Below are 12,582 nucleotides of genomic sequence, written 5' to 3'. Positions count from 1 at the left end.
TTACCTGTTGCTGTGTGCCCTGCTGGTCATTACCTGCTGCTGTGTGTCCTGCTGGTCATTACCTGCTGCTGTGTGCCCTGCTGGTCATTACCTGCTGCTGTGTGCCCTGCTGGTCATTACCTGCTGCTGTGTGTCCTGCTGGTCATTACCTGCTGCTGTGTGTCCTGCTGGTCATTACCTGCTGCTGTGTGTCCTGCTGGTCATTACCTGCTGCTGTGTGTCCTGCTGATCATTACCTGCTGCTGTGTGTCCTGCTGATCATTACCTGCTGCTGTGTGTCCTGCTAATCATTACCTGCTGCTGTGTGTCCTGCTGGTCATTACCTGCTGCTGTGTGTCCTGCTAATCATTACCTGCTGGAGTGTGTCCTGCTGGTCATTACCTGCTGCTGTGTGTCCTGCTAATCATTACCTGCTGCTGTGTGTCCTGCTGGTCATTACCTGCTGCTGTGTGTCCTGCTGGTCATTACCTGCTGCTGTGTGTCCTGCTAATCATTACCTGCTGGAGTGTGTCCTGCTGGTCATTACCTGCTGCTGTGTGTCCTGCTGGTCATTACCTGTTGCTGTGTGCCCTGCTGGTCATTACCTGCTGCTGTGTGTCCTGCTGGTCATTACCTGCTGCTGTGTGTCCTGCTGGTCATTACCTGCTGCTGTGTGCCCTGCTGGTCATTACCTGTTGCTGTGTGCCCTGCTGGTCATTACCTGCTGCTGTGTGCCCTGCTGGTCATTACCTGCTGCTGTGTGTCCTGCTGGTCATTACCTGATGCTGTGTGTCCTGCTGGTCATTACCTGATGCTGTGTGTCCTGCTGGTCATTACCTGATGCTGTGTGTCCTGCTGGTCATTACCTGATGCTGTGTGTCCTGCTGGTCATTACCTGCTGCTGTTTTTACTGCTGGTCATTACCTGCTGCTGTGTGTCCTGCTGGTCATTACCTGCTGCTGTGTGTCCTGCTGATCATTACCTGCTGCTGTGTGTCCTGCTGATCATTACCTGCTGCTGTGTGTCCTGCTAATCATTACCTGCTGCTGTGTGTCCTGCTGGTCATTACCTGCTGCTGTGTGTCCTGCTAATCATTACCTGCTGGAGTGTGTCCTGCTGGTCATTACCTGCTACTGTGTGTCCTGCTAATCATTACCTGCTGGAGTGTGTCCTGCTGGTCATTACCTGCTGCTGTGTGTCCTGCTAATCATTACCTGCTGGAGTGTGTCCTGCTGGTCATTACCTGTTGCTGTGTGCCCTGCTAATCATTACCTGCTGGAGTGTGTCCTGCTGGTCATTACCTGCTGTTGTGTGTCCTGCTGGTCATTACCTGCTGCTGTGTGCCCTGCTGGTCATTACCTGCTGCTGTGTGTCCTGCTGGTCATTACCTGTTGCTGTGTGCCCTGCTGGTCATTACCTGCTGCTGTGTGCCCTGCTGGTCATTACCTGCTGCTGTGTGCCCTGCTGGTCATTACCTGCTGCTGTGTGTCCTGTTGGTCATTACCTGCTGTTGTGTGTCCTGCTGGTCATTACCTGCTGCTGTGTGCCCTGCTGGTCATTACCTGCTGCTGTGTGTCCTGCTGGTCATTACCTGCTGCTGTGTGCTCTGTTTGCTGGGCATTGCCCTTAAAATGGCATTTAGCTCTTTTGCTGCCTAAGGAAAAAAACTAAACAAAAACCCTAATCTTAAAAAAATAAAAAAATAAAATAAAAAACACACCCAAAAAAGACACTAAACCCCCAAAGATGGTACTCGACAAAGATGAATCTGGGTTGCAGCACTCCATCTTTGAGGTCCATCTTCTTATCTTCATCCCGCTGGGGGGTCTTCATCCATCTTCTTATCTTCACCCCCAACGTCCTCTTCATGTGATCACCAGCCGCACACTGAATTTTTAATGTGAGGTACCCCTTTTATATAGGGGTACCCTTGCATTCCTATTGGCTGGTTTTCATTTTCAAATTCAAATCAGCAAATGGAATGAAAGCTTTACTTTCAACTTGTGACACCGACTCGCAAAAGTTGAGCGGAGTTAGCGTAGAGCGGGAGCAGTAATTACCGCTCCACTCGTAATCTAGCCCACAGTGTGTCCTGCTGCAAATTTATAAGCATTATGTCTAAAATGTTTAAACACCTAGACAAAGTCCCACTCAGGAGCCATGATCATTGCAATACCCTCACAAGATGTAAATGGAGATCTCGTCAGGAGCAGTAGTCACACATAATCACCATCTCTGTTTCCTAATTGGGAGCTCAATGCTTGTGACTCTGAAACTGGAGTTTACCTGTGTATTTACCCCTTTGCAGGGATTAGCCTCATAGGGATTGATCACAATCAATTGACTGATAATTGTCTGCATGTTAATAACAACAGATGTGCCCTTTTCAATGTTGATGTGATCACAATCAGATACTTTCATTGTTTATTGGCATCATTTTTTACGTTATCATTTTAGTGAAACATGGCCGTGCCCGTCCCGTTGTACTGTGTAAAAGTTATATAATGAGCCCAGCTCATTTAGTGCTAGATTATGAGTGGAGCACTAACATTTGTGTGCGATTGATAAGAGGTTAATTGCGGCTCTTTGGGCACGTGTTACGAGTTGAAAGTAAACGCGTTTGCTTGAGCGCAATTTCATTTAACATGCATCGGGATAGCGTGACTTTGGAGCTCTGGTTAACTGTTACATGAGACAAAAAAGTTGCACAAAACGCATCAAAAATACATTTAAAAGTTCTGTTACACATAATAACACCATCTAATAAAAAATATCATAAAAAAATATTGCATAAAAAAGTGCTCAAAGATAAGAAGTCTCGGATGTTAAAATAAATAAAAAAGGCATTCAAAGGGCTTCAACATAGAGATACATACATACTGTATACATGTCTAAATATGTGTATGTATGTATGTGTGTATAACTGTGTGTGTATGTGTATATATGTTTAAATATGTGTATGTATGTGTGTATAACTGTGTGTGTATGTGTATACATGTCTAAATATGTGTATGTATGTATGTGTGTATAACTGTGTGTATGTGTATACATGTCTAAATATGTGTATGTATGTATGTGTGTATAACTGTGTGTGTATGTGTATACATGTCTAAATATGTGTATGTATGTATGTGTGTATAACTGTGTGTATGTGTATACATGTCTAAATATGTGTATGTATGTATGTGTGTATAACTGTGTGTGTATGTGTATACATGTCTAAATATGTGTATGTATGTATGTGTGTATAACTGTGTGTATGTGTATACATGTCTAAATATGTGTATGTATGTATGTGTGTATAACTGTGTGTGTATGTGTATACATGTCTAAATATGTGTATGTATGTATGTGTGTATAACTGTGTGTATGTGTATACATGTCTAAATATGTGTATGTATGTATGTGTGTATAACTGTGTGTGTATGTGTATATATATACAGTGGATATAAAAAGTCTACACACCCCTGTTAAAATGTCAGGTTTCTGTGATGTAAAAAAATGAGACAAAGATAAATCATTTCAGAACTTTTTCCACCTTTAATGTGACCTATAAACTGTACAACTCAATTGAAAAACAAACTGAAATCTTTTAGGTAGAGGGAAGAAAAAATATAAAAATAAAATAATATGGTTGCATAAGTGTGAATAACTAATACTTTATTAAAGCACCTTTTGATTTTATTACAGCACTCAGTCTTTTTGGGTATGAGTCTATCAGCATGGCACATCTTGACTTGGCAAGCTTTGCCCACTCTTCTTTGCAAAAACACTCTAAATCTGTCAGATTGCGAGGGCATCTCCTGTGCACAGCCCTCTTCAGACCCCACATATTTTCGATTGTATTCAGGTCTGGGCTCTGGCTGGGCCATTCCAAAACTTTAATCTTCTTCTGGTGAAGCCATTCCTTTGTTGATTTGGACGTATGCTTTGGGACGTTGTCATGCTGAAAGATGAAGTTCCTCTTCATGTTCAGCTTTCCAATATTGTCTGGTATTTGGAACTGTTCATTATTCCCTCTACCTTGACTAAGGCCCCAGTTCCAGCTGAAGATAAACAGACCCAAAGCATGATGCTGACACTACCATGCTTCACTGTGGGTATGGTGTTCTTTTGGTGATATGCAGTGTTGTTTTTGCAACAAACATATCTTTTGGAATTATTGCCAAAAAGTTCAACCTTGGTTTCATCAGACCAGAACACCTTTTCTCAAATGCTTTTGGGAGACATTAGATGTGTTTTTGCTAAATTTAGCTGGGCTTGGATGGTTTTCTTCATAAGAAAAGGCTTCTGTATTGCCATCTACCCCAAAGCCCAAACATATGAAGAATACGGGAGATTGTTGTCACATGTACCACACAGCCAGTACTTGCCAGATATTCCTGCAGCTCCTTTAATGTTGCTGTAGGCCTCTTGGCAGCCTCCCAGACCAGTTTTCTTCTCGTCTTTTCATCAATTTTGGAGGGACATCCAGTTCTTGGTAATGTTATTGTTGTGCCATATGTTCTCCACTTGATGATGATGTCTTCACTGTGTTCCATGGTATATCTAATGCCTTGGAAATTCTTTTGTACCCTTCTCCTGACTGATACCTTTTAACAGTGCGATCCCTCTGATGCTTTTGGAAGCTCTCTGCGGACCATGGCTTTTGTGTAGGATTCGACTAAGAAAATGTCAGGAAAGATCTACTAGAACAGCTGAACTTTATTCAGGGTTATTCAGAGGCACTTTAAATTAGGGCAGGCAGGTGTGTGATGACTCTTATTATACATGGTTTTGAATGTGATTGCTTAATTATACATGCAACCACATTATTTTAGTTTTTTTGTATACTTCCCTCCACCTTAAAGATTTCAGTTTGTTTTCAATTGAGTTGTGTAGTTTATAGGTCACATTAAAGGTGGAAAAAGTTCTGAAATGATTTATCGTTGTCTAATTTTTTTAAATCACAGAAACCTGACATTTTAACAGGGGTGTGTAGACTTTTTATATCCACTATATATATATATATATATATATATATATATATATATATATATATATATATATATATATATATATATATACATAATACATATATAATATATATATATATATATATATATATACATACATAGGTGTGTGTAGACTTTTTATATCCACTATATATATATATATATATATATATATACATACATAATATATATGTACAGTATGTATGTGTGTACATATGTATTTATATATGTATTTACAGACATATATACACATATAAATACATAAGTATACATATATAAACCTATATATATATATATATATATATATATATATATATTGTATATAAGTGCATTGGAGCCCTTTGCAGACAAGTGGCTGAAAACATGAAAAATTATATTTATGCAATATTCATATATAATAAAGTGTTTACTTGTGTATGTACTGTAAATATTTCACATTGTTCTTCACGTAGGGGAATATAAATTATTTAAATAGATATTCCTATATATAATTTATATATATATATATATATATATATATATAAATATATATACAGTATTTACGGTATAATATATATATATATATATATATATATATAATGTATCTATACCTATATATGATTTTATTGATATATAGGTATAGATATGTTACCAAATATTAAATAGCAATTATTCTTCTATGTGAAGAACATTGGCATGTGAAATATTAATCTTTCATCTTGGGTTATCAAACTTGGTTAAATGCGATCAGGTTTGTGCAACTTGTTGGGTGTTACTTTTCCCTCGCTCCTTTGAAGTCTATGAGGGATACATTAATGCGGCCGCAATATTCCAAGTTCGACTTTTTGCCCGTGACGGGTCAGCATGCGATCGAAAACCTTTCACTTTCCACTTAAAGGGCTGTTTATGTAGAAGCATTGAATACAATTAACCTGAATCAGCTGCTTGCCTGAGTACTTACTCTATTCAGTACCCTTATAATTTTCTTTGTTTTAATATTGTGGTATCTTATCAACATTTAGCAAACTGATTTAATGTAAAGTCAAATTTACATAAAATATTTATACTTTGCATAACTGTTGGTGCTTTTTTTCCCTCCCAATTCTTAATAGTTCTGTACCCCAAAGCAGAACATGCTGTGATCGGAGATGTCATCGCAGACAATGCAGCAGGACACATGCAGGAACTGTTAGTGCTTTTACTTTACAGCTCTGCTCAACATTAGACTGCTCTCTTCAAACAGCGCTGTGCTCTGGCTGCACTCTTCTTAACACAGTGCATCCAACGTGCTGTTTGAAGAGAACAGTCAAATATGGAATAGCACTGCAAAGCAGCAGTGCATTTGCTCTCAGGGATTTTTCCAACCCTGCAAAGCTGCGACTTCTAAATGTAAAATGCTCTTGTGAGCATTGCACCTTTGTTATGCATCTCTTTGTGATGTTAGACCAAGAGAAAAGGAAACAATTTTTTAGGTGACTTTTTTGTCTGCAGCTAATTTGCAATGCAATTTTCAATTTCAGCACTAGATTATAAAACTTAAAAAAGTTGTTTTTTTCTACAGTTAATCAACACATTGCAATTGAGCTGGTGATTTAGTGTAACTCCCTCATTTAAAATGGAATTTTATTTCAAAATCACCTGCAGAAAAAATTTCACTCAAAAAATTTCATTGGAGAAAAGTTCTGCCTCTGGGGTTCTGTATTCTGTATTAGTTCCTTTTTTCAAGACACATAATTTCCTGATTACGCACCAACGCTTTCCAAGAAAAATGAGTAACTAAAAACTGCAATGCAATTTTTTTTAAGTTCCTGATACATCTGTGCTGATAATAAATAATGGTATATTGAAGATATTTTTGTGATGTACCTATGAAGTATATATGTTGTTGTAGTCCCTCCCCCTCTTCCTTACCTCTGCTTCTTTCTATCTCCCTCCTTTCTGTATCCCCACTTTTCCTCTCCCTCCCTTCTCTTGTCTCGCTTTCTTCCCCCTGCTTGCCTCTTACTCTCTTTCTTTCTCTCCCTTTCCTCTCATCTTTCTCTTCCATCGTCTCTCTCTCTCCCCTATGACTCTTCTTGTTCTCTCTTCCTTCTGCTAACCTCACTCTTACTCTTCTTTTTCTCTCTCCCCCTCTCTCTCTTTATCTCTCTTTCTCTCCCCTCTCTCTCTCTCTCTCTCTCTCTCTCTCTCTCTCTCTCCTTCTCTCTCTTCCCTCTCTTTCTCTCTCTTCCCTCTCTTTCTCTCTCTTCCTTCTCTTTGTTTATTCTCTCTCCCCCCTCTCTTTCTCTCTCTCCCCCCTCTTTCTCTCTCTCCTCTTTCTTTCTCTCTTTCTCTCTCTCTCCTCTCTCACTCTCCCCTCTTTCTTTCACTCTCTCTCCCCTATCTTTCCCTCTCTCCCCTCTCTTTCTTCTTTCTCTCTCTCTCCCCTCTTTCTTTCTCTCTCTCCCCTCTTCCTTTCTCTCTCTCTCTCCCCTCTCTCTCTTTCTCTCTCTCTCTCATCTCTCTTTCTCTCTCCCCTATGACTCTTCTCGTTCTCTCTTCCTTCTGCTAACCTCACTCTTACTCTTCTTTTTCTCTCTTCCCCTCTCTCTCTTTATCTCTCTCTCTCTCTCTCTCCCCTCTCTTTCTCTCCCCTCTCTTTCTCTCTCTTCCCTCTCTTTTTTATTCTCTCTCTCCCCTCTCTTTCTCTCTCTCTCTCTCTCCCCTCTCTTTCTCTCTCTCCTCTTTCTTTCTCTCTTTCCTCTCTTTCTCTCTCTCTCTCCTCTCTCACTCTCCCCTCTTTCTTTCACTCTCTCTCCCCTCTCTTTCCCTCTCTCCCCTCTCTTTCTTCTTTCTCTCTCTCCCCTCTTTCTTTCTCTCTCTCCCCTCTTTCTCTCTCTCTCTCTCTCCCCTCTCTCTCTCTCCCCTCTCTCTCTTTCTCTCTCCCCTATGACTCTTCTCGTTCTCTCTTCCTTCTGCTAACCTCACTCTTACTCTTCTTTTTCTCTCTTCCCCTCTCTCTTTATCTCACTTTCTCTCCTCTCTCTCTCTCTCTCTCTCTCTCTCTCTCTCTCTCCCCTCTCGTTCTCTCTCTTCCCTCTCTTTCTCTCTATTCCCTCTATTTTTTATTCTCTCTCTCCCCTCTCTTTCTCTATCTCTCTCTCTCTCTCCCCTCTCTTTCTCTCCTCTTTCTTTCTCTCTTTCCTCTCTTTCTCTCTCCTCTTTCACTCTCCCCTCTTTCTTTCACTCTCTCTCCCCTCTCTTTCCCTCTCTCCCCTCTCTTTCTTCTTTCTCTCTCTCTCTCCCCTCTCTCTCTTTCTCTCTCATCTCTCTTTCTCTCCTTTCTCGTATCCCCTCATCTATATTTCTCTTCCCTCTCATCTTCCTCTCTCTCTTTTTCCTGCTAACCTCTCATTTTTATCTCTCCTTGTCCCCTCTTTCTCTTTTCATTCATTTTTTCTCTTTCTCTCACTTACTCTCTTCCATTTGCATTGTACTCTCTTCTCCCCTCTCTCTCTCTCTCTCTCTCTCTCTCTCTCTCTCTCTCTCTCTCTCTCTCTCTCTCTCTTCCCTCTCCTCTTTCTCTATCTCTTCTTCCCGCTTGCCTTGTACTCTCTTCTCTCAATCTCTCTTCTCCTCTCTATCTCTGTCTCCTTTCTCTCTCTTCCTCCCGCTTGCTTTGTACTTTCATCTCTCTCTTTTCACTCTCTTCTTTCTCTCTCTTCTTCTCGCTTGTCTTACTCTCATCTTTCTTCTCCCCTCTTTCATTCCCTCTCTTCTTTCTCTATCTCTTCCTCCCGCTTGCCTTGTACTCTCACCTCTCTTCTCCTCTCTATCTCTCTCTTTTACCTCTCCTTTTTCTCTAGCCCTTCCTCCCGTTTGCCTTGTATTCTCTTCTCCTCTCTCTCTCTCTCTCTCTCTCTCTCTCTATCTCTCTCTCTCTAGTCCCTCTCTTCTTTCTCTATCTCTTCCTCCCACTTGCCTTGTACTCTAATCTCTCTTCTCCCCTCTCCTCTATCTTTTCCTCTTGCCTTGTACTCTCATCTTTTCTTCTCCCCTCTCTTTCTCTCTCTACTATTTCCCTTTTATTTCCCTCTTTTCCATTCTCTTTCCGCTCTCCCATATCTTTTTCTCTGTCTCCATCTTTTCTTCCTTCTCTCTCCGTCTCCTCTGTGCCCCATCTCTTCTCTCTCTCATCTGTCTCTTCTCTATCTTTAGCTTCTGCTCGTCTCTCTTATAAAGTATGATATGTATACCACAATTTATTTCTCCCACTTCCCTAATTGTATTTGGCTTCACTATTTTCCTTATGTTTTTCTTTTCTTTTTTAAGACTCTTCTCTACTCATCTTGTAGTTTGTTCTGCTTTTTTACTTCTTCTTTCTCAGTTTCTCACTTTTCTTCTGCAAATATTTCTTTCTCTCTGGTCATTTCATTATCTTCCTTTTATTATTCCAGACCAAAATGGAGACAACATTTGGCCCGGCTTTCTCGGCTGTCACAACTATTACTAAAGGTAATCATGATTGCTTAGCCCTGGGCTATCCCCTCGGAGGAAATGTTCAACATCCCCTTTGTTTTCTTTGTACATATATATTTCATTAACACATTCAAAAGATAACAGGAAGGAGATTACAGAATTACAGAAAAAAAAGATACCAGTGCAAAGAATATTCAACTCGTAATACAATACCCATACAGGGCCAGATTACGAGAATATCTGGTTTATAGAGCCTGTTTGCGCGCGTCGGAAGAGACGCGCATATTACAAGTTGAAAGTAAACACAATTGCAAAAGGCTTTAACATAGACCTACATACATACATATGTCTAAAGATCTATATGTATGTGTGTGTGTGTGTATGTGTATATCCTAGGCCAAGTGTGTTTGTCCAAAGATGTCATGCACAGTAGAGACTGCACGAGGACAAACACCTGGCCTTCAACAAACTAACCTATCCGCTGCGAGAACTGTAAGCATGATGGGGGTCGGGGGCGGTCGGGCATGATGAGGCTGGGCGGGAGCGGCCATGGCTGTGAGAGAGAGCAACAGAGAGGGGGGGGCAGAGCAACAGAGAGGAGAGAGAGAGAGCAACAGAGAGGGGAGAGAGAGCAAAAGAGAGGGGAGAGAGAGCAAAAGAGAGGGGAAAGAGAGCAAAAAAAGGGGGAGAGAGAGAGCAAAAGAGAGGGGGGAGAGAGAGCAAAAGAGAGGGGGGAGAGAGAGCAAAAGAGATTGGAGAGAGAGCAAAAGAGATTGGAGAGAGAAAAAGAGAGGGGAGAGAGCAAAAGAGAGGGGAGAGAGCAAAAGAGAGGGGAGAGAGCAAAAGAGAGGGGAGAGAGCAAAAGAGAGGGGAGAGAGAGCAAAAGAGAGGGGAGAGAGAGCAAAAGAGAGGGGAGAGAGAGCAACCGAGAAGGGAGAGAGAGCAACAGAGAAGGGAGAGAGAGCAACAGAGAAGGGAGAGAGAGCAACAGAGAAGGGAGAGAGAGCAACAGAGAAGGGAGAGAGAGCAACAGAGAAGGGAGAGAGAGCAACAGAGAAGGGAGAGAGAGCAACAGAGAAGGGAGAGAGAGCAACAGAGAAGGGAGAGAGAGCAACAGAGAAGGGAGAGAGAGCAACAGAGAAGGGAGAGAGAGCAACAGAGAAGGGAGAGAGAGCAACAGAGAAGGGAGAGAGAGCAACAGAGAGGGGAAGGAGAGCAAAAAAAGGGGGGGAGAGAGAGCAAAAAGAGAGGGGGAGAGAGAGAGCAAAAGGGAGAGAGAGCAAGGGGTGGGACCGCTGTACTGCAAAAAAATGGCCTGTGTAAACAGGCTTTAGGACTAGTTATATATATAAAAGAAGAAGTCTTGACTGACTGACTCATCAATGTCCAGCTCAAACCATTTAACCTAGGAACGTGAAATTTGGAAGGTACGTTGTTTTTATGACGTAGGCACCCACTAAGGAAGGATTTTTGGAAATTACGTCCCTAAGGGGGATGTAAGAAAGGGGGGTGAACTTTTTAATGAGGTTACCTATATCTCAAAAACAGACAATGTTACAGACGTGAAAATTTGTATTTATATTCTCTTTGAAAAATAAAGAAACACGTGTTTTACCATTTCCCCAAAATCCACTTAAGGGGGATCAAAAGAGGGGGCTGATTTATGAGGATACCTATATCTCAAAAAACAATAATTCATACGCCAGGGTGCTGAATAAATAGCAACAGAATATATAGACAACAGCACTCTCTGGACTTGTATATAAGGTAAAATAATCCTTTATTCCATACCAGTGACGGGGTCTAAAGAAACGGGTGAATACCCTGAAACGTCACTGGTATGGAATAAAGGATTATTTCACTTTATACATAAATCCAGAGAGTGCTGTCTTCTACATATACAGTATATATATATATATATGTATATGTGTGTGTTACAGGTAAAGTAAGATATCCGGTTAATCCTTGGATTACCCGGGTAAAACGGACATTACCCAAGCGGCTGTGGGTAAAGCCTGATGTACACTATTTTTTTGCCTCTGTTTGGGGGGTTAAAGGGGCTGCCCCCCTTGAAACCCCTAAGGTAGAGGCACAAAATATGGGGGAATTTAAGTGCATCGTATCTATATTTGATGCAGTGACTCGATGAAGCACATGCGCTCGGAGGGGATTTATGATCTTACATCAAGCTTTACTCACAGACGCTTGGGTAATGTCTGTTTTACCCCAGTAATCCTAGAATTACCCAAAATCTGACTTTACCAATAACACACACAAATATATATATAGATATATAAGATAGATAGATAGATAGATATAAATGTGTATGTATGTATTTACATGTGTATATATTTATTTGCAGACATATATACACATATAAACACGTGTGTGTGTGTGTGTATGTATGTGTGTATATATATATATATATATATATTTATTTATTTATTTTAATAGCGCGCACTCCCACCTCCAAGGTCAGCTACCAGGGTGCAGGCAAGCCAGATAACAGTTCCACAAATAGAATGCACTCACTGGATTTGTGCAAAAAGTGCTTTATTGGCACACAGAACTAAGTAACGTTTCAGGGATCTTACCCCTTTATCAGACTAAGTCACTTAGTCTGATGAAGGGGTGAAATCCCCGAAACGTTACTGTACTCTTGTGTGCCAATAAAGCACTTTTTGCACAAATCCAGTGAGTGCATGCTATTTGTGGAAATAAATATATATATATATATATATATATATATATATATATGTATGTATGTATATATATATATATATATATATATATATATATATATATATATTTTTTTTTATTTTTTATATATATGTACATTGGAGACCTTTGCAGTTAAGTAGATGAAAACATGTAAAAGCATATTTATGCAATATTCATATTTTAATACAGGTTTTTGACTGTATTTTGTACCAATATACCATCAGATATATATAGAAATATGTATTTATAATAAATAGATTATAGTCCTCTATGTGAAGAACATTGGAATGGGAAATATTCATATTTTCATGTCAGGTTAGCGCACTTGAGAATATTTGTTCGGGTTAGCGTTTCCAATTTTTTAACGTTAACGCGCGCTATATTGTAAGTTCTGCTTTTTGTGCTCATCAGATTAGCGTGCGAGTGATTAACTTTTTCTTTCAATACCCGA

The 12,582-nt window shown here is 40.4% G+C and overlaps 1 protein-coding gene across 3 annotated transcripts in view; it reads left to right on the top strand.

The window, feature by feature from the left end:
- Positions 1–12,582, top strand: part of TRAF7 (TNF receptor associated factor 7) — a 123,630-nt gene that overhangs the window by 35,397 nt on the left and 75,651 nt on the right. For all 3 annotated transcript variants that reach the window (XM_053694417.1, XM_053694419.1, XM_053694418.1), the window contains exon 3: positions 9,389–9,446. In XM_053694417.1, the coding sequence (XP_053550392.1) occupies positions 9,389–9,446 (58 nt within the window). The remainder of the gene's footprint in view (positions 1–9,388; positions 9,447–12,582) is intronic.

Source organism: Bombina bombina, chromosome 11 (assembly GCF_027579735.1).
Source record: "Bombina bombina isolate aBomBom1 chromosome 11, aBomBom1.pri, whole genome shotgun sequence".
NCBI classification, from domain to species: domain Eukaryota; kingdom Metazoa; phylum Chordata; class Amphibia; order Anura; family Bombinatoridae; genus Bombina; species Bombina bombina.
This window is presented reverse-complemented; position numbering and strand designations above follow the sequence as displayed.